The 24,226-nt window shown below is 36.6% G+C and overlaps 3 protein-coding genes across 5 annotated transcripts; 1 reads left to right on the top strand and 2 right to left on the bottom strand.

Annotated features, from left to right (window-relative positions):
* Positions 1-638: 638 nt before the first annotated feature.
* LOC131971857 (tumor protein D54-like) lies at positions 639-6,603 on the bottom strand. The gene is made up of 9 exons (XM_059333498.1): positions 5,995-6,603; positions 4,841-4,956; positions 4,583-4,731; positions 4,269-4,316; positions 3,373-3,474; positions 1,882-1,908; positions 1,162-1,197; positions 961-1,009; positions 639-877 (listed from the first exon to the last, which is right to left on the bottom strand). The coding sequence occupies exons 1-9, from the start codon at positions 6,005-6,007 to the stop codon at positions 806-808; spliced, it is 612 nt and encodes a 203-aa protein (XP_059189481.1). The 5' UTR covers positions 6,008-6,603; the 3' UTR covers positions 639-805.
* Positions 6,604-7,833: 1,230 nt separating this feature from the next.
* On the bottom strand, positions 7,834-15,195 carry dnajc5aa (DnaJ (Hsp40) homolog, subfamily C, member 5aa). 3 transcript variants are annotated; one of them, XM_059333614.1, is made up of 5 exons: positions 15,066-15,195; positions 13,272-13,393; positions 12,977-13,190; positions 12,708-12,879; positions 7,834-10,855 (listed from the first exon to the last, which is right to left on the bottom strand). In XM_059333614.1, the coding sequence occupies exons 2-5, from the start codon at positions 13,379-13,381 to the stop codon at positions 10,752-10,754; spliced, it is 600 nt and encodes a 199-aa protein (XP_059189597.1). In that variant the 5' UTR covers positions 13,382-13,393; positions 15,066-15,195; the 3' UTR covers positions 7,834-10,751. The 3 variants fall into 3 exon arrangements, with proteins under 3 accessions (XP_059189597.1, XP_059189599.1, XP_059189598.1); XM_059333616.1 differs by having other exon boundaries at positions 12,607-12,879; XM_059333615.1 differs by having other exon boundaries at positions 13,272-13,400; positions 15,066-15,165.
* Positions 15,196-18,051: 2,856 nt separating this feature from the next.
* Positions 18,052-23,095, top strand: LOC131972370 (glucose-induced degradation protein 8-B homolog). Its single transcript, XM_059334197.1, has 5 exons — positions 18,052-18,219; positions 18,526-18,653; positions 19,600-19,796; positions 20,099-20,296; positions 21,489-23,095. The coding sequence occupies exons 2-5, from the start codon at positions 18,533-18,535 to the stop codon at positions 21,660-21,662; spliced, it is 690 nt and encodes a 229-aa protein (XP_059190180.1). The 5' UTR covers positions 18,052-18,219; positions 18,526-18,532; the 3' UTR covers positions 21,663-23,095.
* Positions 23,096-24,226: the final 1,131 nt, after the last annotated feature.

Below are 24,226 nucleotides of genomic sequence, written 5' to 3' on the forward strand. Positions count from 1 at the left end.
CAGATCTTTTCTTGTTTTTATGTTTTGTTCTATAAGTTTGGTTGTAGCTGCTCAAACCTTCATTTTGACCAGTGTACCAAACGTGTAAACGATAGCAAAAATGACTCACATGTCACTGCACTAAATATTGCAAGTGATTAGGATCAGAGATTAAACTCAAATGTTATACTACTAAGGGTTTAGTCACACATAAGACTTGTGAGATCTCAGTCCCTTTTCTGAAATGATCAGCTTTTGATTTCAATGAAAGTGCATTAAACACAATAGTAGGGCCACTTTCATCTAGTTTCTATATCCCAAACAAAACTGCTGCTAATATATTTAAAGCCTCTAGCGCCACCCAAAGGCCACTAATGTCCATACTGGACACACTGCTTTAAATACATTTCTCTCTTTAATTAAAAACAACTTAAGTAAATTAAAATAACTTAATGTGATCATTGATGACAAAAGACCACTCTCCATTCAATTGACTTTAATTGAAAAATCTTAAAAGTACAAAAATACTTCATGTTTCTGATATTCTGTTTTGTAAATGTCACAATTAATGTCAATGAATGCATAGTGCAAGTAGAAGATGGGCTTACCACACTCACAATGTCCAAATAAATAACTTTTAAAATGGATTTAGTACATAGTTACATATTAAAAGACTATGAAAATGTAATACATTCTATTAGTTATATTGTATTTCTACAATAAATGACAGTGGACACATTCACATGCACAAGGGAGCAAAACAACATTATTTCATAACTTAACAAGATATGAAAAAAAAATCTTTGGTATGTCAGAAGGGTCTTTCTCATGTGCGTGACGATCTTCTTTCAAACCCAGCGGTGTCTCCATTATTTGTCAGGCTGCCAGTCACTTTGTCCTGTGTGATCCAGACAGGAAACAATTGATGAATAGTCAATAATAAAATCCACAATAAGAACAACGTTGCTTTGACAAACTCACCTTCACATTTCCGACCATTTCCTCAAAAGACTTGAATGTGGAGGAATGTCTACAGAGAAATGCGAAGACAAATTACACAGAGCATATTTTACAAACTGCCTTTTTCTTTTAACTAACTGAACTTTAATTCGGATTTTTGTTTCAGTACACAATTCCAGCAGTAAACAGTTTTCACAGCAGTCAACAGCAGGGATGTTTTACCTCATTGTCGGTACACTCATGGTGTGGCTCAGCGTGCTGGTTGTCACATTGGTGAGGCAGAAGAGAGGGCAGAGTTCCAACATTATAAGTGACAAGCAAAAACACCACGCAAAATCAGTAAAAAATAAAAACAAAACCTTTTAAATTTGTTCAATTTTATACAATTTGGAACAAGTTTCACTGTACACAGACAGACATACAACTAACAACAACAAAGCGGAAGAAGGCAGACATGAACATACAAGTAGGTGAAAAAAGATATTTAAAAAAAGTCTAAATATATATATAAAGGCACCAGTGAACAACATACGTATATATGTCACTTTTTGTATAACTTAAAAACACGAATACAATAGAAAGAATGTTAAATATCAATGTAACATGTGTCTTTTGAACAGGCAGAAGAAGTACTTCATTAATTCTTGATTAGGGGGAAAATGACCATCACAATTCACAACAGCTCAATGTGACAATAAACTTCAAATTTCAATGATAATACTTGCTTTTACAGTTTCTTTCTACAATAAACGGTGCATTTTTGTCAAACTTCTAAAGAAAACATACATTTCTTGGGGTTCAGAGGGTTGAAGTGATGAACACATGAATGCATCATTAATTAATTCTGAAATGGGCTATTCTGCATAATGAGTACTTTTACTTTTAAGTATATTTTGATACTAACACTTATGTACTTTCACTTAAAGTGTCTTAAAGTCTTACCGTGGTGGGCTTGGGAGAGGCAGAGCTCTGTTGAGATAAAGACAGACACACAGATAACGTCACACCAGCTTCTGTTTCCACATGAATGACAACAACAGACTTATCAGCTGCTGCTGCCGACGTCCAGATGCACCGATGCGATTGGATTACTGTTGCTTACTGACTAAACAAAAACACAAGACAGGAGGCCTAACAGCTTAAAGTGATACTCCATCCAAAACACTCATCTCCTGTAGACTTAAAAAATAAATAGTTTTTTGTGTCGTCCTTTCTCGTGGAAGAAATTAAGTACATTTACTCAAGTGCAGTACTTAAGGTGGAACTTGTACTTTACTTTAGTATTTCCACACACCTTACATACATACATTATACTTCTACTACACCACAACTCTGAGAAAATTATATCTGTTTTATATAATTTAAGTAGCTCCACTTTTACCAGCTGCAATGTAAAAATAAATGCTTTCACATTAATGCAGCACTAAAAATATAATCCATTAATAGAATATTATTCTGAAATGAAATACTTTACAATGCTAATAATTTTTTTTGTTGTTTTTGGCATTTTTTGTGTGGTCTCACATAAAAATAGATATCCTGCAATGATGGGTCAATAAGGGATGGCATCAATAGTTTACAGCTTTTTAGGAAGCATTTTTTTTGCTGTAAACAAATCCAATGAAAAGACCAAAACAAAGAAATTAAGCAGTATTTATTGTCGGTTTTAATCTTCTCATGTGATTTGTTAACAACCCAAAAAAAAAAAATATATATATATATATATATATATATGTCTTACCACTTGTTGGATATATTATATAAAACACTAAAGATAAATTAAATCTTATGTTATCTCTGTATTTTTATGTTACTTACTCAAGAAACCAAATCGGAAATGATTGGGGTTAAATGTACAGAATCCTATTGTGCTGTGGGTAATAGTGTCTATTCATCCTACAGTACTATAGTTTATTTAAAATTGATCAGTTATTATAGAGGCTTTGACTGGACTGTTACAATGACAACAACAATAAATTGAACCAGTGTTTTAGTTCTGGTTCTGACAAAGTAGACCAAGGCAGATAGAGATAAAAATGAATAATTAGAAGTAAAACTTTGGAAATAAAAGTGCTTCTGGCAAGTAATTTTGTTAAAGCCAAATTTATTTATTTATTAATTAGAATATCTTGAATATAATAGTTTGAGCCACCTGTGTTTCAACAGTGACCTTAGTTTGTATTTGAAAGCTCATGTTGTGACATTTCTCTGTTGGTGTCCTGTCTGTCCACCTGCTCGCATGAATGAGCCAAATACAGCTTTTCCTCTGTGGTCAGTGTCATTAACATGCAGAGTTTGGTGTTTTTATTATGATCTAAAGCTAGTTTCTTCTGCTCTTTTGTTTTGTTATGACTCAATAATTAACTAATTCAACTGGGAAATAATTAAACTCTTTTCTTTTAGAAATTAGGAGGGAGGAGCTGTGGAGTGTACCTCATCTCTCCCAGTCTCCTGGTGATGGTCACGCCCATATTGGACAGTGCAGACGATGTCACCTGCCCTGCATGAGAGAGACTGTCCCGTGTCCTCAAATATCTACAGGGACAAAGAAGTAGTACAAGTCAGATCCTGAACAGAGGTAAATGACAATACTCCCAGCACTATACTACTATACGGAGAACATAAAGATTTTAACATGGCAAAACAAGTCAAGCTCCTTTGTTTAAGCTGCTTGAAACGTTCCCAAATGAAGAAAGATGACAACAATGCTGCTTTTAATGTCTTTAAAATTATCATTTTGAATAAGGGTGGCAACACTCTAATATTTAATGGGTCCATTTTTGACCCATGCTACACCCTTTCACCAAGTTTCATACTAAAAATAAAAATGCAGCAGTCAGTAGCTTTTCCCTAATTCTGCTGACAAACAAACAAACAACAGCTATGAGGGATCGTTCCAGTTGAGAAGTGGTTTGAAATTTTTCTGATGCACAGGAATCTTACGCCTCTAAGCTTATCATTAACATTTATCAATACTGGCATGTTTTTTCTGACATTTGAGTATTGCAAAACAATAACAATAAGCTCATGTATACGTTAATGGCTGCACTGCATGTGGCTGCAGGAGGCAGCTGCCCACGCTCCAGGGTAGTCCTGCCATTGCCTGTTAATACTACTGCTCCTTGTGCTAAGTCAGGCTGTAAGGCTATTAACAGGGCACCGATCCTATTTGACCTGGAAAATCCCATCACTTGTTTCTGAGAAGAGAATCCTCTTTAACATGTGAGCCCAGGGCAAACCATTGGGAAAACCCTGCACCATGAAATTAAGTACAAATGTTTTTGTTTGTTTTTTTAGAATATGAAGCTAACATGATGACCAACACTCACACGTTGCTGTGGCTGATGTCATCCAAAGTGGCGGAGGCTGTGAGATATCTGAAACAAGAGCAGAGCATGCACGAGTTGGCAGATTATTGCTCCGATTTAAGACAGAGAGCACGACAGCCATTAGTGTGCTTTCAATGGTTATGCAATCAGGTCACACTAAGACAATGCGTGGCAAATGTTCTGCCAGAGCAGAGGCTGGGTGTCTAAAACCAGGTAAGACTATAGAGGTACGTAGTGGAGTTGTTAACCACTCAACAGACAATTAAAATGGCGGTCTAAACATGCAATGTTTACAAGGATGCCAGAGCACTTACGGGCCTGAGGTCTGGACGTCTTGCCAGCCTTTAGACAGGCTCTGTTTGATGTTACTGAGAGGGCTCATGCCCAGCTGCCTCCTGATGTCTGCTGCATATTTTTCTCTGACCAAAAGCACCTGCCGCAGGGTCTGAATTTCATCCTCCATCTATAACGGAAAAAAAACAACAATTTAATCGGTGGAGAAATAATAAAGAGCAGATGCTGTCAAAACATATTTACTTTTTGTGACCAATAGCCCAAACGAGCTGCATCACCTTTGCAAGTTCATAGCGTAGATTGTCGATGTCCTCGTCTGTTAGATCTGAGGCTGAACATCCATTTTCTGTTACCCTCGAGGAGAAGCTCATAGATGATGACGCTCCACCAAAACCTTAGAAAGAAGCATCAGTAAATAAACATAAAATAGATAAAACATATGAAAGAGATAGCTAGATAACTAGATAGCACTAATCAGAATAGACTTCATGCATTCATTGCATTCTGAATGAAGTATTGTAGTGCTGTATTCTACAGGCTTACAAAAAACATTTCAATGTATTTTTTATTTAAAATGAAAAATGATATATATAAGTGGACGAGAATGGATGTAAGGATGGATGGATGGATATATATATATATGTATTTATTTATTTTTTGCCAACATTGTGAATCATATTGCAATTGCAATATAAGTAAAAATAATCACACACAGATATTTGAGATAGATAGATAGATAGATAGATAGATAGATAGATAGATAGATAGATAGATAGATGGATAGGTAAGGTAAGGATAATTTTGGTTTATCAGTCAAATAAGTTTAAAATTCATGTAGTTAGTAGGTAAATAAACAGTAACAGGTAAACGGGAACCAATATATACCACACATGTGGGGTTCTGTGTGGAGTATAGGTAAATAAGTTAAAAAAAAATAGATAGAATAGAATAAAAACTGACATCACTATATAAAGAATGATATGGCAAATAATAATAATCTATAATATATTAAAAAAAAGTACTGTAGAGACTGTGCTCAAACTGAAAAGTGGAGAAAAGGAGATAGATAGATAGATAGATAGATAGATAGATAGATAGATAGATAGATAGATAGATAGAGAGATAGATAGATAGATAGATAGATAGATAGATAGATAGATAGATAGATAATGTAATGTCAAATAAGTCATAAACTACAGCTTGCTTTTATCAGTAACAGTAAAAGTATTAAAACAGAGTAAACACAGTCGGAGCTGTCCTGAGTGCTGAACTCTAACTGAAGCTAACGGCTAACTTGTTGCTAGGGTTACCGGTAGCTAACCGTCGACAGCGGCATAAACACGGTAAAACACGTTAACTACCGACTGAAACTAACCAAGATGTGTGATAATGAACTGTACGGCACAATAAAGACAATGTGAGTTGGTCTTACCTGGTCGGTTCATAGCTGCCTCACTTTTACCTCCGGAGAGTAGTGACTAGTTTAGCTAGCTGCAGCCGGTTAGCACGCAGTGAGCTAGACTCAGAGAGGAGGAGCAGGAGGAGCAGGAGGAGCAGGAGGAGGATCACTGAGGCTGTCACTGGACTGATGTTGTTTACATGTGTCACGTTGTATATTAACCCTTTGATGCAGTGGCGGTTCTACCCAGGGGCCTCCAGGGGCCACTGCCCCTGTGGAGAAGCCCTCGGCCCCTGCTGTGGCCCCTGTGTCAAATTAATATTAAAATGATCAATTTATAACGATGAACGACAGAACAATTCTTACCAATTTTTTGTTCAAACAATATCTCATTGTACACAAAAGGAACCCAGAATGTTACATTGTATAATAGTTTAATTGTGCAATAAAAGCTAAATATAAAGATCATTCTCACTGTACTGTACTTTCAAAATAAAAAAAAGTGATTGTGCAAAAAAAGACAAATGTGGTAAGTCTCATTGCTTCAATCAATGTAGTTCTTCCAAATATGAGACTTTTAGCCAAAATAAAGGTTTTGAATGCTTAAATATCATTTTTGACTATTTTTAATGTGCCCCTCTGATTAAACACTGGCCCCTCCTTGGCCCCCACAGGAACATTGGTCTAGAACCGCCACTGCTTTGATGCACAACATATTGACACCCCTTCTAATGCACAACATGGGTAAAAAATGACCCGCATTAATTTCCCATGTTATGTAATGCTTGCTTTGTGTTTCTGCGCTCTATCTTTTGATATCAACTTATTTTATGATTAAATATTCCATGTATTTTTAAATACTATTTTAAAAATCACGTTTTTGATAACAACAGATCATTATTTCCATTATGCCTCTCATACTTTATGAAGAAAAACGTTTTTGTATTATTACATTTTGTCACCCTGTTAAAAATAATCGCCTAACTAATTTTTTAAGTTTTGCAGGAAACACAAAAAACTTCACCAAAAGTGTAACATATGGCATTTATTGATTAATTCACTCACACAAATAAAAATTCAAATAAAAGTATTATTTGAGCTGTTTATACATGTGTGTAAATTCTCATTTACTTGCACATCCCACAATAAGTTGGTGAAATAACTTTGGTATAAAGACTTGTCGCCATCTGCTGGCAGAACGTATCACAACACAAGTACCAAAGAAGTTGGCAGCTTTTTATTTTTCTGTAGCTATAGCATCATGTTACACTGAGAACTAAAAAAAGATCACTGACTATTAGAATGAGGATTAAACTTTTTTAAGTAGTGTTCAACCCTTTTTAAATCACTTGAAAACAGATCTTTATCGATTTATTTATTGATGTCTTGTTGATATTGCTGTTAACTCATCGCATTACTGTGACAATGCACTTTCATCGAGTTTAATATTTGTATTAAATCCATATATATTAATGTATTTAATCCATCAACCATGCTCCATGCTTATTGCCATTAATGTAGTGCACTACAACTTTACAGCATTTTGTATTTAAATTAAACTATGTCCACCTTAGAGGTATATATATTAAGTAAAAATGTTTTTAATTCATTTTTAAGTTATTGTGTACAAGAATTGTATATTAAGTACTTCATAGTTTATTGCTCATTATTTAAGTGTTGGATTTTTTCTTTGTCTTTAATACTCAAAGTCGCTGTAAAAGTAACATTCTATTTTATCTATCTTTTCTATCGATGTGCATGTCGTTCAGTTTATATTGTTGTGTTTTGGTGTTAAATGTAAGTCAGTTGAGCTTTCATAAATCCACTTGTATAAACCTTCTCCAAACGATACAAACAGAGGATCACAAGTCAAAATGTTCAGGAACATTTATTCAACAACAGCAAATCAGATCAATGATCCACTTGTTTTCTTCCAGACACACAATTACCATGCTACAACATAAACGTTAAGGTTTATACTTTATATGGGCCAAGTGTATGTACAAGCGACCTTAACCATTAAACCATTCCTTGCAAAATTTAATGGTTACATTACAACACCATACCAGTTAAAATTATAGCCATCATCAAATATGAAATAAATAAAATTCCAAAAATGCATCATATAACCATTTCACTATAGTTACACTATATATACTATGTTATCTTTTATGGAGTCATTTCCTGATCATTTATTCATTATAGGTTTTTTTTTTTTTTAAACACAGTGCATTCAACTTAGAACATTTACAGTAGCATTTTTCAGTATCTCAATGAAAAAGCCATGACAGGAACATCTATGTTTCATCAAGGGTTACAGGAAACATCATACGAGGGCCACAGAGGTCAACATCCATACCGTTAATAGCAGAGGGTGGGCAACAGGAGCTCACCAATTGTAAACCATTGAAACACATTATTAGCATTTATGAACCGGACAAAGTGGCAAAGATGTTCATGGCAATTTATGGCAATTATGTGGCAATATATGCAAATTCAGTAGTATGAAAAATCATTTAACTTGGAGCTGCCTGTAGCACTGAGCTCACAGATGATATGCCTGACGAGCTTCTTACTCTACATGGATTTCGAGAAAGTCAACAATGATAAACGGTCACAGCATCGGACAAAATGTCATCAGACTTCAGTTCAAAACACAAGGACTAAAAACATGATGAAAATCATATTCCTCACCACCTAAAATATCCCCCATGTGGATGTTGGCTTTATTTATAAGAGTGAGACATGTTTTTTTTTCTCCCCACATCACATTAAATACTCAACATATTAAAGACAGCTCAGAGTTTAAAACATGTCACCCTCTGAACCAGCTGCTGATAGAGATTTGTTATTTCTACCTTTTTAACAGCTCTCATTAAAGTCAGCTGGAGCTCCTTGGCTTCATTTACCGCAAGATCAATAAGTAAACAGAAGTAACTGCTAAAATTAGATGAAATGAATATCTTTCAGTCTCAATTACTTGTCTCTGAAATAAATTAATTTGCTCTTGGTATAAACAGACAAAGAAAAAAAGAGCAGTAAGTCATCATAATATTCCAATAAAGACGAATTCATTTCCTCCAATAATGATACATTTAAATGTGTATTATCTGTTTTTGGGGATGAGGTTCTTTTAAAAGCTCACATCACCCGTTACGAGTGGTTATCGGCCTCACACGTGGGTCAGAAGGTGCCTTTTCCGTCTACTAGTGTGTGCAGAAGGTTGTTATCAGCCCATTCAATGGCAGGTCACTATGTTGTTGCATTTAACTTCCACATTTTGTAGGTTTAGGTGCCGAAACTATTGTTTAGGTTAAGAAAATAAATAGTACACGATTAGATTTAGGTATAAACATTTTGGTTTGGATTAAATACCTTAAATTACTTAAATTGTCAAAAACGATTTTGTTAACTTTGGTTTAAATAAGATTGATTTAAAAAAGATTATGATTTTGATTAAATACCTTGCCTCATGTCCTCAACACTCCTGTATTAATTACTATGGCCACTAGAGGTTGGCACCTAACAATAATGTAAATATAGCAGTCCATTTAAAAGTGTGACAGCGACCTTCTCAACCTACTAGAAGTTGGAGCATGTGCCTACTAAACTTTATCTATGAGGATGATAACCGCTGATAACGTCCGGAACAGGAGTGAAGTTTAGTCTTCCAATTCCTGAAACCAATGTGAATATTTTTTATCAATCAGAAAAAAATCTTATTAGGCAAAAAAAAAAAAAGATCAACCGAAAATTGTGACACTGGAACTTATCTCCCTTGGCTGAAACCTGCCATAAATAGATGTATAACGCAAGAAAATATGAATCAACATAAAAGTTACCTTGAAAATAACGGTCACGGCGACCTGTGCACTGCTGCAGGAAAGACAAGTAGTCTCCATCCTGCAATGACGAGCTGAAATAAAGCTGAGGCAGAGGAATGGAAAGCCAATACTAATTAATAACTGCAACTGATGTTGTGCCAGCAGGCATTTATGAAGAAAAATGTCTGCAAATAAAGCTCTGTGCCTTAACATCCTCATGATTCACATTAAAAACTCTCAGGGGAGCACACTACAGACAAACAAACACAATGCCAAAGACGTACTGTAGGTCTGACGATGGCAGATGCCACCTTAAACTAAAACAGTATTGATTGTGAATCAGAAGTGAAAATTGCACAAATATATGACAACTCTGTTTTTGAAGGTTTAAATGATGGCACTGATCACCTCAACAAACAAACACCTCTATAACCAGCACCTCCCTGAGCCACGGCTCTCCTGTCCTTCAGCATTAATTATCTTGTAAACTCTCCTTCTCTCCTCCTCTGTGTGAACTGTACTCATTTGAACATACTGCACACATGTATGCACCAACATTATGAGTCTTGCAAAATAAAAATGCTGCGAAAGATGAAAGAAAATTTGGAGACCATGTTTATAAACAGTGCATGCTACACCATGATGCAAACTGTGGGACAGAGGGGGAAGTGGGGTAGGCGACCTGTGTGGTTAAAGGCCAAGAAATACAAAAGAAGAAATCAAAAGGAAACTTAAGTCGTTTCATTTTTCTTCTCTTACTGGGGAAAATAAGTTGTGGACCAATCAGGGAGGGGTGAAAGGGAGGTGACTTCAATAGTTCCTTTCATGGGCCATGCTTACTAGTCCCTCTCCTCTGCATGGCTCTCTTTCTGAAGTGGAAAGATGGATTGCCTCTTTCTGTAATCTCACTGAGGTGGAGCAGGGAAGCAGGCAGGACCGCAGGCCAGGATTGACGTGAACAGAGGGTTAGTTGAAGCCGGTGTCAGTGTGGTAGGAGTGGTGCCCATCCGATGTTAACTGGGTTGTCTCTGTGGCTGATGGTTGCAGCATTATAGGGTCACCCCCAGCCTCTGTTTGACAAACGAAAACAACAATTTTTTTCAGCCTCCCTGTGTTAATGAACCTCTGACAAATTGTATTATTATATCGTCTAATTGTGGTTACTTGAGATTGTCGATAGGTGGGGGTGGGGCGGGAGTAAGGGGAGTTTATTCACAGCACGCCAATCTGACAGGTTTTTGACATTTTGACAGTCGAATCGTCATCGATTATTGAAACAATTAGTCGACTAATCGGATTATTTATTGCACAATTAATGGCTCTTCTTAAGAGATAAAGCTTTTGCATTTATTGGAGGCTCTTTTAAGCCTGTGGTAACAAACAATAAAGGCAATATATATGTCTTCTTTATTCAAAAATATGTCTTTCTGCTGCGGATTTAGCTTTTTTTTAACATTAAGTTGTTATTTAGGAAGTGTAGATAGAAACTGGTTTGGAGGAGTAATGTGCTTTAAGGTGAGGTAAGAGCAGCTTTTAACCCTCTGAAGGCAAGCCCCATGTGGAAGAGGTTAAAAGCCAATACAACCCTGTCTACAGAGAAGCTAATTATTTTACGTGGATCAGTCTGCATCATCTACATGTCCCATGTGCCTTATTTTAAATATTCATACTACTCCTGTAATAATGAAGGACAGCTTTGCAAATCCTGCAGCCAATCCTCTTCTCTGCAGGATTTAGGGTGAAACACTCCCATACTTTTGAAGATTTGGAACGCGATGCTTCCCAGTCACTGTTTGGCACGCACAACTCTCAGCATAGACAGTAATGATGTAAGATGGCTCACCCCTCAGAAGCTCAGCTGGACTAATTATCAGCAACTAAATTCATCTGCAACTAATTTTTTCTTTGATTTTTGTTGACAATGTCGACGAATCGTTGCACCCCTACTGATAGGCTACATTGAACATTTAAAATGTGGATTGTTTGCATAGCGGGTGCTGCAATTAGCTTCCACTATCAAGTTGATCAATGAAACACTGGTCAGCGTACTGCATAATTTCCGTTTTACGACACTTCTGTGTTACTGAGAAATGGCAACCACCCAGGCCTGGAGAGTGAAGCTAACGCAAAATGACTTAAAGTTGCATTCTGTCAAATGGCCAGCAGGGGGCAATCTCACTGGTTCCAAAAAGAAATCATAGTATATAAAAACCTATGAGAAAATTAGCCTGCTTCTGACATTTATAATGTTAGTAATCATTTCTCTAAAGAGTTTATGGTCTCAGTCACTTTTAAGTCTTCTTCAATGCAGTATGATGTTCATTTTGTAAATGATGGTCCCATTTTGAGTAAAATAGAAAATAAACCAAAGGGGCTTTGGGGTATAGCTATATTGTTATTGGCAGATTAAGAGGTTTTTTCTTAGGTTTTAGCCACAGTGCGTTCGCTTAAAATCACCCCCTCCCAAAAAATCCCAGTGTCAATGTCCTTTAATTTTTATAACATCTATGGTAACTGATAGATGTTCTTGCTGGTAAAGCTCAACACAGTAAATTTTGTCATAGTCCTCATTTGAGCAGCTAATTATCTGCTTTGCATTTAAATCTGCACTAGTTCTCCTCAGGCACTCAATACTCTCTCCTTTTAGCGACTTTCTGTCCTTTCCTTAATGAAATAAATGTTGTTTATTTGTTGAGGCGAGGCTTGGTGAAGTGAAACAGAAACTCAATCTATAATTTTAGCTGCTGGAGTTACAAATTCTAGTGATCATTTTCCTATAACATCTTAAAGTTAGTTCTGATAATAAGTCAGTTAAAATTACCTTTATATGGGCGTAGGATAAACCAATTGTTGACAATCCCTAAAATTGTTCGTATACGATCCCATCGCCAAACGGCACAAGCCTGGGTGATGAAGTCTCACCTCTCTCATCAGATTGCAGCTGAGCCTCCAGGTCCTCAGGGGACACATAAAAATCCTGCTCCTGGCCCTCCCGAGGCCGTGGTTTACATTTACCACAGCAGCAGTTACAGCAGCAACATAGGCAGCAACAGAAGTAGCAGCCAGTGGCCAGGCCGCAGAACACAAACAGAGCCTGCAGGAAAGCATAGGAGGAGGGGAAGAGTCAATCAAGTATAACCAGAAAATAATAAATCACAGAACAAAGAGTAATTGGTCAAATCCAGTCTTACCTTTGCCCACCAGCTTGAAAGGACAAAGTAAGTGTTTACATTCTCTTCTCCAAACTGCTCTGCCACATATAATCCCAGAGAACCATATTTGTCATAAATATTACGCTTTGTGGGGTCATTCAGAATTGCATGAGCGTTGTTTATCTCCTTGAACTTATCAGCTGCCTCTGGATTGTCAGGATTCTTGTCAGGGTGGAACTTCAGCGCCAGTTTCCTGTGCAGACAGTTATAAAATATAATTGCAGCGGACAACTCTGTGATAATTATGTAGGTAAGTGACAGCTGGAGGCCTCACCTGTAAGATCTCTTGATATCATCCGATGTGGCGACCTTCTCCACTCCCAACACTATGTAGAGAGACTCACCAGCGGTGGACAGAGAGCGCTGCCTCTGATGCTCACTCATGATGGCTCACGTCTACAAGCCGGGCACACAAACACAAAATGCATTGATCGGGCTGCATGTCATGACCAGACCTGGGGCCTGTTCCATAAAGCTAGATTATTAGATAAACCAGGCTTACTTCAGTTAGTCTGACTCATTGCAGCTGATTTGATGCCTTAAAGCAAAATATAACGTAGTTCCCAGCACAAGCTGCAATAATAACTGAGCTTGAATTGTTAAATTTGGTTTATAGAACCAGATCAACTGAAAATTAGACACTAAGAAAAAGGCCTGGCATTGATAAGGTAGCCTTTTTATCATGATATCTGTTTTAAAATGATCAGACCTTTAACTGCAGTAAGGGATGCACCGATACTGAAATTCTTGACCGATGTTTGAAGTAAAAACCCTGATTGAGCAAACGCGATACTAATGTTTTTTTTTTCTTTTTAGTGTTATTTATTACCGCTTTTGGACCAGAGGAAATATTCCTTGGAAAAAAATAAATGAACAGTATTAAACTATCTATCGACCGAATATAACTAACACATCATTTATTCTTGATTAATGCTTGATGTATCTGCATGGCTAAAGTAACACACCATCACCCTGTATGCTGGGGTTCTATGAAGCAGGTTTTTGCCTGTTTGAGCACAACATATTGTCCAACTATGTGGACGCAGCTGGGCGTAGAATAAGGAGGAGCTGCTGGTGGCTGCCAGAAAAAATCGCACAAAATATAAAATATCTTAAAGCTGCCCCACCATGATTCTATATCAGCTCATGTCGATGCTATCGTAAAACAAAATTGGGGCTTTAGCGCAGAATTGGTACGACACAGCTGATAAACATCGCCCTCTTCCATCAGTGAATGTCCTCTTCTTTGCTGATTGGCAGATCAATAAGGCAAGTATCGGCCGATCCTGATGTTTGGCCGATATATCGGTGCATCCACCATAGGAAGGCCTCTGTGACTGCAGGCAACAGCTGGTCCAACACTCTCAATACATGAACAACTATTCGTGGAGACCCAGCTGTGTTGGTAATTGAATTGTAATTTGAAAAAAGGTTAAATAGCCATGAAAGCAACGAAAGCATCAGTTTTTCAGTCGAATTGGCACCCTCACATTGTAAAGTGGATTGAGTTCTACATGACTATACTGTAACTGTGACATCTTGGCAGTACCTCTGACTGCCTCAGCTACTGTAAATCAGTAACTGACATATAGCTTACCATGCTGCAAGAGAAAAAGATTAAAGAAATTGATGCTTCAGGTTAAAACAAAAAAGAAAGAGAAAGAGATGAGGCTATTCCTGAGAATATAGCTGCTTCCAAATGGGTGTCCCCTCCTATAACAAATGAACAGCCACCGGTCTATTTGAAGCCCTACACAGCATATTTTAACCATTTTAACAAAAAACTGTCTGATCTCACTAATGTGTGTCAAATTCCCCTTAGATACGAATCGCATCCCGCTTTAAATTGTCTATAAGAAGGATTAGACGCTGCGAATACGATGCTAGGAGCATAATCTCTGTGCAAGCATCATCAGCAGCACTGCTATAGCGCACAGCATCCATGTTGGTTTGCTTCCTGGCCTGTTCTTGATGCAAACCAGGGATGGATCGTCAGCAGTTATTTTCAAGGGCAAGGGGCAGCGTCTCGAGGACAAATAAATGATCGAAATGCACCTTTCAGGCTCACCTTTCAGTCGGCTCTGATGCGCTGCAACACTAACGATCCCAGCAGGATAAAAATTTGAGACAGTGTAGCGTGACTATGGCTGCATCTCGCACGTACCCGGACCCGCTCTGGCTGCCAGTACACAATCATGGACAGCTGCAGCAGTACGCTGGCTCCGCCCCCCAACACCCCATGGCGACCCGACGTGCGCGTGCACAACAAGACTGGGAAGATGGAGAAGATGCTGGATGCAGACATTGCACTATGGATCTGAATTTTACTTATCGTCACACTGTTAAAATAATCGCCTAAGTCTTTTTTTGTCAAAATTGTTGTTTTTTTTGCCAAAATCATCTCCTCATGACGCCGGCCACCTATGGTAAAATCATCCTCAGTTGATCAGATCATGTGATTTTACCCCTTTAAGATAATGGCCTATGTCAAGTGTGTGACTTAAGCGGATTTATTATGCCTAAATCAAAATAAAATGTGACTTAGGCAATTTTTTGAACATGCCTTTGTGACTTAAGCAAGATATGGTAACACTTTATTTTGAAGGTGTCTACATAAGAGTGACATGAGCGTGTCATAAACATGACATGGGATGTGTCATGAACATTAATGACACTTTGAAGTAACATTAATGCTCATGATACTTGTCATGTCATGTTTATGACACGCTCATGTCACTCTTATGTAGACACCTTCAAAATAAAGTGTACCATATCTTGCTTAAGTCACAAAGGCATGTTCAAATAATTGCCTAAGTCATTTATTTCTCTTAAGTTACATAATTTACACACAGTGTTATTACTATGCCAATAGCCATCCTTTGTTACATCCTTTTTGACTGAAATGATCAATAAATAAAATCCACAATTTGCACTTTAAGGGGGGTTATGTGTCAAACTATTTCTTGGCCCGGATCAGTTACCAGGCAAAAAAAAAAGTATTCAGATCTCTTACTTAAGTAAAGGTACTAATACCACTAAATTACTCCACTACAAATGAAAGTCCTGTATTCAAAACTTTCTTAAGTAAAAGTACAAAAATATCAGCATCAAAAGCAAAAGTACTCATTATGCAGAATGGACCCAATCAGACTGAATAATATATTCTAAACATATTGGGGTATTATTATTGATGCATTTATGTAAGCAGTGTTTTAATTTTCTCAAAGTAGAGCTTATTTTAACTACTTATTTTACTGTTATGAGGTTTAATTCATAAAATATCTAAACACTTTAAATCTCACTTTTTAATGTTAAATCCTGACCTGAAAAGTAACTAAAGTTGGCAGCCAAATGTAGTGGAGTAAAAAGCACAACATTTGCCTTAAAATGTAGTGGAATAGAAGAATAAAGTAACATCAAATTGAAACATTTAAGTAAAGTAGGCTACCTTAAAATTATACCTGAGTACAGTACTTGAGTAAATGTACTTAGTTACATTTACCACTGCACACCGGGAGTGGTAAAATGTAATTGTAGTAATATAATATAATGAGGGGAAATTCAGTAGTCACAGCAGCCTACGATACAGATGGGAGAGTTCACGAAGACAGAAAAATAAGATAACAAAAAAAGACATTACATACATATATGTACATACATTATATACATAATGTAAATACTTACATGGCTGCTATTTTGTATTAGGGACAATAAATAAATAAAAACATTATGACAGTTAGTGTTAAACCATTTGACTGCAGTTGGTAGTTAAAACTTTCCGACAATTACATCTACCTCTGAACCTTTACCCAGCACCTTCTCACTCTTGCACTACTGCACTGTCACCAAAATAACTCACCAACCTACACAAACCTATGCTACTATTAAATACATTATAATTTGAATTATACGGTGTACTTAAGATTAAAGTTTTGTGTTTACGTTGCAATGGCAGTAATCTGTATGTGCGTTAACTGATGCTTTGACAGCACTGACACATGAACATGCAGTGTAATATTACAGCTTTTGTCAAACATCTGACTCGCTCTTTGTGTGTGGGACAATCTAACCAGCTGTGGTGTCATGCCTGGATGATCCACCAGGAAAGTAGAACAGATGCCTCGGGAGCCAAGAGCCATCCAGGGGCCCCTGAAACACACTGCTTGTCTTTTACAACATCTTTCTCATTTTAACTAGATTTTGTTCCAAGAACAGGCCCCCAGTTCTAAAAACATACAGACATACTCATTTAACATAATATATATTAGTAATGATATTAGTTCCACCTGTGGTTTTTCAGCTATGTCAAAATGTCTGCCATGAAAAATGTCTATTACTGTCTGTAATTAATAGGGCACTTAAGATGCAATCTCCCACTTCTACAAATTAGTAGGCTAGAGTATTGAAAATAGAAATAAAATAGAAATTTGGAAATATAGAAATAAATTAAAGTAAATAGAGATATGTACAAATAGAAATAAAATAGAAATATGGAAATATAAAAATAACAGAAGTATATAGTTAGTACAAATAGAAAAAAATTGAAATACAGAAACATAGAAATTGAAGTAAATAAGATATGTACAAATAGAAGTAAAATAGAAACATATAAATTAATTTGAAGTTAACAGAAATAAGTACAAATAGAAATAAAATGGAAATATAGAAATATAGAAATAAATTGAAGAGATAGAGATATGTACAAATAGAAATAAAACATAAATATGGAAAAATATACATGCATTTGAAGTAAATATATATATATATATATATATATATATATATATATATATATATATATATATATATATATATATATATATATATATATATATATATAAACTAAAGAAGCTGTCACATAAATGTAGACTCAGTCCTCTGAGTTGTAGTGCAGTCGAGGTATAAAGTGGCAGAAAATTGAAACATTTGCAGTAAATAAAATCAAATAGCAGATTAGATTCGACCACCCGCTGCACTGTTCCTCGGCAACCGTGACGTCACCGGCCCAGCCAACCACAGAGCTCGCAGGACCGACGCTCCTATCGCGAGATTATTACATTAGCTTGGTTAGTTAGCTAACCGCGAAAAGCTCAACTGTGAACCCGTATTTTAACATTTTTATTTTCCCTAAAAGCGCTGAGAGGACGCCGCGTATCCCTGCTCTGATTGTCGTCTTCTCGCTGCTGTAGGACAGGATAATCGCCGGACCTTGTGTTTGCACGGTGAGTTGTGTAAACGCACTCAGTCTGCTAACTAGCCGGAGGAAATGGGTTTGTTTTGAAGCCTCGGAGAATCTAGAAATTATTTTCACAACGACGCTAGCAAACGCTCAACCGCTAATTTAAGCGCAGGAATATTGTATCTGTTGTTTTCTTATTAACGTGGCATTATTGTCAGGAGGATATGTTTGCATTAAACCCGTAACATCTGTCTCTGCACGGTTGTAACGGCACTGTTCGTGTAGGTACAAACTGTGACCAAGCTGTGTCAGTCTTGCTCACGTTTCGCTTGTATTTTCCTCTTTCCAGGATCCCAATGATGAGTTATGCTGAAAAGCCAGAAGACATCACAAAAGAAGAGTGGATGGACAAACTAAACAATGTTCACATACAGAGGGCGGACATGAATCGGCTCATTATGAATTACCTGGTGACAGGTGAGGCGCGCATCTGCCACGACAGGGAGTGTAGTGTGAATATCGTCACACTGTTAAAATAATCGCCTCAGTCATTTTTTGTCAAATTTCTTTTTGCCTTAATCATCTCCTCATGACGCCGGCCACCTATGGTAAAATCGCCTACATCCTCAGGTGATCAGATCATGTAATTTTACCCCTTTTAAGATTATCATTTCTTTGACAATTCTCAACATTCATAGGCATCAGAAGCTAGAGGGAGATTGTTTAGTTATCAGTTTATTTTTAGTTTTATTGTTGACACTAATATTGGTAACACTTTACTCTAAGGTGTCTACATAAGAGTGACATGCGCGTGTCATAAACATGACATGGGATGTGTCATGAACATTAATGACACTTTGAAGTTACATTAATGCTCATGATACTTGTCATGTCATGTTTATGACATGCTCATGTCACTCTTATGTAGACACCTTCAAAATAAAGTGTACCATATCTTGCTTAAGTCACAAAGGCATGTTCAAAAAGACATTTAAACATTTATTTCTCTTAAGTTAAGTAACATTAATGCTCATGATACTTGTCATATCATGTTTCTGACAGGCTTGTGTGACTCTTATGTAGACACCTTCAAAATAAAATGTTACCATATCTTGCTTAAGTCACAAAGGTATGTTAAAAAATTGCCTAAGTCATTTATTTATCTTATGTTTTACACACAGTGTTATTACTGTGCCAATAGCCATCCTTTGTTACATCCTTTTTAAGTGAAATGATCAATACATTTCATATATTACACTTTTGGTGAAGTTTTTTGTGTTTCCTGCAAAACTTGAAAAAATGAGTTAGGCGATTAATTTAACAGGGTGACGATTTTGTACTAGCTACGAGACATAATGCACAACCATTCTTAATGTCTTTGCCTCTGTCTGGATCTGTCTTCTTTTTTTTTACATGTTTCAAGAGGGATTCAAAGAGGCTGCAGAGAAGTTTCGCATGGAGTCTGGGATCGAGCCAAGTGTAGACCTGGACTCTTTGGATGAAAGGATAAAGATTAGAGAGATGATCCTGAAGGGACAGATACAAGAAGCTATTGCACTCATCAACAGCCTACACCCAGAGCTGCTTGACACCAATCGATACTTGTATTTTCATCTGCAGGTACATTTTCATTGAGCTTTGTCATATCCCCCAGTAGCTCTGATTTTACTATGTATGGACATGTAGACAAAAGATGTTAGCCTGAGGTTTTTAGTAAATTAACATTTTTTTTAATAGGACAGCAATTAAGGTACAGCAAGTGTTGATATGTCTTGAGAGCTGTTACAAAAATAATACATTTTCATAACTCAAGGTGCCATTGTTCATGAGATTTCAAATCTCCACTAGTTAAATAGTGGAATATTTTGACACTAGAAAAAGCTTCAACATTGACTGGTTTTGCTTCGTTTTCCCTTTTGCAGCAGCAACATTTGATTGAGTTAATCAGGCTAAGGGAGACTGAGTCAGCGCTGGAGTTTGCCCAGACGCAGTTGGCCGAGCAGGGGGAGGAGAGCCGCGAGTGTCTGACAGAGATGGAGAGAACATTAGCCCTGCTGGCCTTTGACAACCCAGAAGAGTCGCCCTTTGGAGACCTGCTCAACATGATGCAGCGGCAAAAGGTGGGCAGGTTTTAGCTTGATAATCAGATTCAGTTGTTATTTGGTATCACTCTATTATTTCACCTCACTATTTGAACATGTGCAGCATTGTAAGGAGATCTCATTTGGTCTGAGCCAAGGATAAAATTATTTTTTTAAAATGCTGCTATTATCCCTGAATATTACATAACATATACTTCCTTTTTTTCATCTTGTACGTATCTGAAGCCCCTTTTAGGTCTCGTCCGTGTCATGTTTTCAAAAGGCTGTAAGCATAAAGTTTTCCAGAATGACCGGTAACTCATTGAATGGACAGTTTTGGCAACTGTCAAGCGTCTTGTACAATACAATTTATGGGCGATATTAATTAGAGCCTGACAGATATATCGGTTGACGTTGATATTATTGGCCGGTATTGGCCTATCAAAGACATATCGGTGTATATGGTGTCCTATATGTGCCGGTATGAAGATGTTTTTTCCACTATATATAATGCAGAAAATGTTCCTTGGTGTGATATAAAAAATGGTTCGCTAATCATTTTTTATTCATTTTATTTTTAAATAGTCAGCACTTGACTGAAACTGAACAGTAATGATGTTTATGTAGCTATTTATTTTATTCCTTCTTATTCTTTATTTTCTCAGTAATCATTTATAGAATTGGCTGACAATGTAGCACACCGTTTGTATAATGTATAATAATTTAAAATGTTATTTAATAACATTTTATGTTTGAGAAAGTAGCTCTCTGCGTAGTTTAAAATCGGTTTGCAAACCACTAAAAAGGGGCTCTTTTCATTCCTGCACATAAATTACAACATCGACCACCTTATCGGTTATCACTGGATTTTCCCCGTCTAAAATTAGCATATTTCTCAAAAATCCCATATCTGTAGGGCTCCAGTATTAATGTGGGATTGCTATGCTATACACTTTTTCTGGACCAAATGAACTGCCAGAGCACATCGACAACATACTGCTGTTTTAGCAGCTTTTTATGGTCTGATTAATCAGGGAAGATGCCCACATTCACATGCATACATCTTACCGTACTTACCAAATGATTTTCATAAAGGCATACAGAACTTACAGTAAGGGTTTTTCCTTACTGTTTAAAAAAAATCCCTTTATGAACAGATTTCAGCTGATGGATTTAATAGAAGTTTGAACCAAAAAGGTTTTGACTGCAATACATTTTTCTTGATGCACAGGTGTGGAGTGAGGTGAACCAAGCTGTGCTGGACTATGAAAACAGGGAGTCAACGCCCAAACTGGCTAAACTCCTGAAGTTACTGCTGTGGGCACAGAATGAGCTGGACCAGAAGAAGGTGAAATACCCCAAAATGACTGACCTTAGCACGGGCACCATCGAAGACCCCAAGTGAACATAAAGAGACAAGAACAACCACCTTCCACGTCCCCTTAATTTATGATCAGTCAGTGACTGTGTGACAACCAGGTAACATATATGTATACAAATGCTACAGTACATTGTTTTTCATGTTTCATTCATGAGAGGTAAAACCTAACTCATTGTGCAAACTGTACATTGCTGTATTTGCAAATGACATATTATTTAGTTTAAATACTGATCCTGGATTTTTAGATAGGTCCTGGAGATGACAAAATTCAAATTGCTGTTTTATATTTTGTCTTTCTAAAGCCTAAGCCAGTAGTATTATTTATTGTGACCATTTCCCTCGCCAAGACTTTTATTATGCCAGAGAGAGATGACAGTATAAATAAAAACAATAAATGTTAATACTGTGGAGCCAAAACTCTAGGCTCCCCAGGATGGAGGGGGAGCACGACTGTCATGGTTTAAACTTTGAAACAGCCGACACACAATTGATGACACGCTGCAAGAGTCAAGATTATTTCAAATCAGAAATAAGTTAAAGATTTAAATTTCATACACAAAATGTGAGTATTTTTCAATTCAATGGAAAGATACACTTTATTAATGTAATATAGTTTTAATTAATATAATATTTTATGATTTGTTGTATATTTACAATATGTCTATGAGAGGAACTTGCCTTGCAAAATTATCATTTCATGTGTGTTTGAGAGGGTGAAATATGTCCTGACTGACGGGTTGAAATCAGAGATAGCTTCCTTACGGTGTTTTAGCCCCCTTTGGCCTTTTCTGTGGCGACAGTGTAAACAACACCCAACATGCTCCAAATGGTAATGTTTGGTTTTATGTTCCAAGGGGGTTGAGCATTGGCTAACGTTCTGCTGCCTGAGAGAAAAGGCTGCTGCAGTCAAGAAACGCTCCAGTGTGACGGTGCCAATTACGGCAATCTGTAATTTCTCATATTTCAAGTCTATTCAGACGGGAACTGATTCTTTTGTTCATTGGCTTTGTTTTCATAATGATGATCAAAAGCAGTAACATTTTGAATCCGAATAGGCATTTTTAAAAAGTCACAGAACTTGCTGTCCATTTTGCCACTTTTAAAGCCGTTAGTATTTTCACTTTAACTGCATGTAAATGTATGTTTGTTTTTGTTTGTTTTTTAATGAGGAATTGCTCTTGTGCTTTTTGTTTGGTTTGGTTTGGTTTGTTTACTTTATATATATATATATATATATATATATATATATATATTCATATATGAGAATGAAAAAAAAACAACACACTTGCTGCTAGTTGTCCATCCTTAATTTCTTTTAAGGTTGTATTGTCTTTATAGATATTGGCTTTGACAAATAATGAGACCCAGAGAACTCACATCCCTTTTATTATTCAACATTTTTAAGATCAGATTTGCAATTATTAAAATAAACAAAACTTTTGTGAATCATACAAGAGCTGTTTTTCTATTTTGTGAGTTGTGGGTGTGCTTGTATGAACATTTCAGCTGGAAAAAACACTGCTATTGTACATAAGCACAGCAAAGTATTTTACTCAAGTACTGTGCTTAAGTACAGTTTTGAGCTACTTGAGTATTTCAATTTTATGCTACTTTATACTTACTACAATTTGTATATAAATATTGAACATTAACAAAATTTACTGACTTGGTTACATGTACTAGTTCATTAGATTAATTAAGATCTAAATATTAATACATTACAGGGTTCCTGTGGATCCTTAAGTCTTTAAAAAGCATTAGATTTTTTTATTGAATACATTCATTTGTATTAAATTATCTTAAATCAGGCAGTTTAAACATTTTTGAATAAATGCTTAATGCTAAGACATGGGAAGTAGGATTATATGAATCTATTTTTCTGAAGTTGCATGACTAAACTTTCACAATGGGAATCGAGGCAGAGGAATCCCACATGCAGTACGAGACACAAAATCTGCAAAGAAACTTGCCAACAACCTGCAAATATTTCCGAGTTCTGCTCTACCTTTGTCTCGGCTACAAGACCAAAAAAAATCCTGTTTTGTCACATTAAACATTTGGGCAAAATTGCCTCCAATTAACTGATGCTGCCTTTTTTTTCTTCAATGTTGGTTATTGTTGAATTGGTCTTAAATATAATTCCAGTTTACAAAAACACTTTTACATTTACCTTGCCTTAAGTTGTAGGAGCCCTGACATTATTGTGTGTTGTTGAAGGTTAAGATACCTAGCGTAATACATTTAAAATTAAACCCACCCTTACTAGCTACAGTATTACTGTGATGTACGCATTAATGCAACAATAACAAGCAGTACTGAACGGGCCCTCGCAGTACACGCGTGTCGGGCATGCTGCTGTCGGGGTGTGTGTGTTATAGGGGCCAGTCTATACCACCCCTATGAATTACATTGCCTTAAGTGTTATAGTGTGGCCACGGTACCAAATATGAAATTAGACTGCCACCACAGTGCCACCTAGGGGCCGATCAATAAAACCTTAAAGGGTTATCCTTAGGAGGGCATTGACAATAATTGTACCAAGTTTTGTATAATAATGCACAAACTATCCCTTTAATCCTCATACAGTG

Source organism: Centropristis striata, chromosome 5 (genome assembly GCF_030273125.1).
Source record: "Centropristis striata isolate RG_2023a ecotype Rhode Island chromosome 5, C.striata_1.0, whole genome shotgun sequence".
Classification (NCBI taxonomy): Eukaryota; Metazoa; Chordata; class Actinopteri; order Perciformes; family Serranidae; genus Centropristis; species Centropristis striata.

Bases quoted from the DNA above. Each gene is read 5' to 3' on its own strand.
- LOC131971857 (XM_059333498.1), bottom strand. The intron at 4,317-4,582 runs GTAAGTGCTCTG...CTCTTGTTTCAG, and splicing joins GACGTCCAGACCTCAGGCCC to ATATCTCACAGCCTCCGCCA. The intron at 1,198-1,881 runs GTAAGACTTTAA...TGTGACAACCAG, and splicing joins CCTCTCCCAAGCCCACCACG to CACGCTGAGCCACACCATGA.
- LOC131972370 (XM_059334197.1), top strand. From the start codon at position 18,533: ATGATGAGTTATGCTGAAAAGCCAGAAGACATCACAAAAGAAGAGTGG. The intron at 18,654-19,599 runs GTGAGGCGCGCA...ACATGTTTCAAG, and splicing joins TATGAATTACCTGGTGACAG to AGGGATTCAAAGAGGCTGCA. The intron at 19,797-20,098 runs GTACATTTTCAT...TCCCTTTTGCAG, and splicing joins ACTTGTATTTTCATCTGCAG to CAGCAACATTTGATTGAGTT.
- dnajc5aa (XM_059333614.1), bottom strand. From the start codon at position 13,381: ATGAGTGAGCATCAGAGGCAGCGCTCTCTGTCCACCGCTGGTGAGTCT. The intron at 12,880-12,976 runs GTAAGACTGGAT...GCTTTCCTGCAG, and splicing joins TTTCAAGCTGGTGGGCAAAG to GCTCTGTTTGTGTTCTGCGG. The intron at 10,856-12,707 runs GTGAGACTTCAT...TTTGTCAAACAG, and splicing joins GCTGCAATCTGATGAGAGAG to AGGCTGGGGGTGACCCTATA.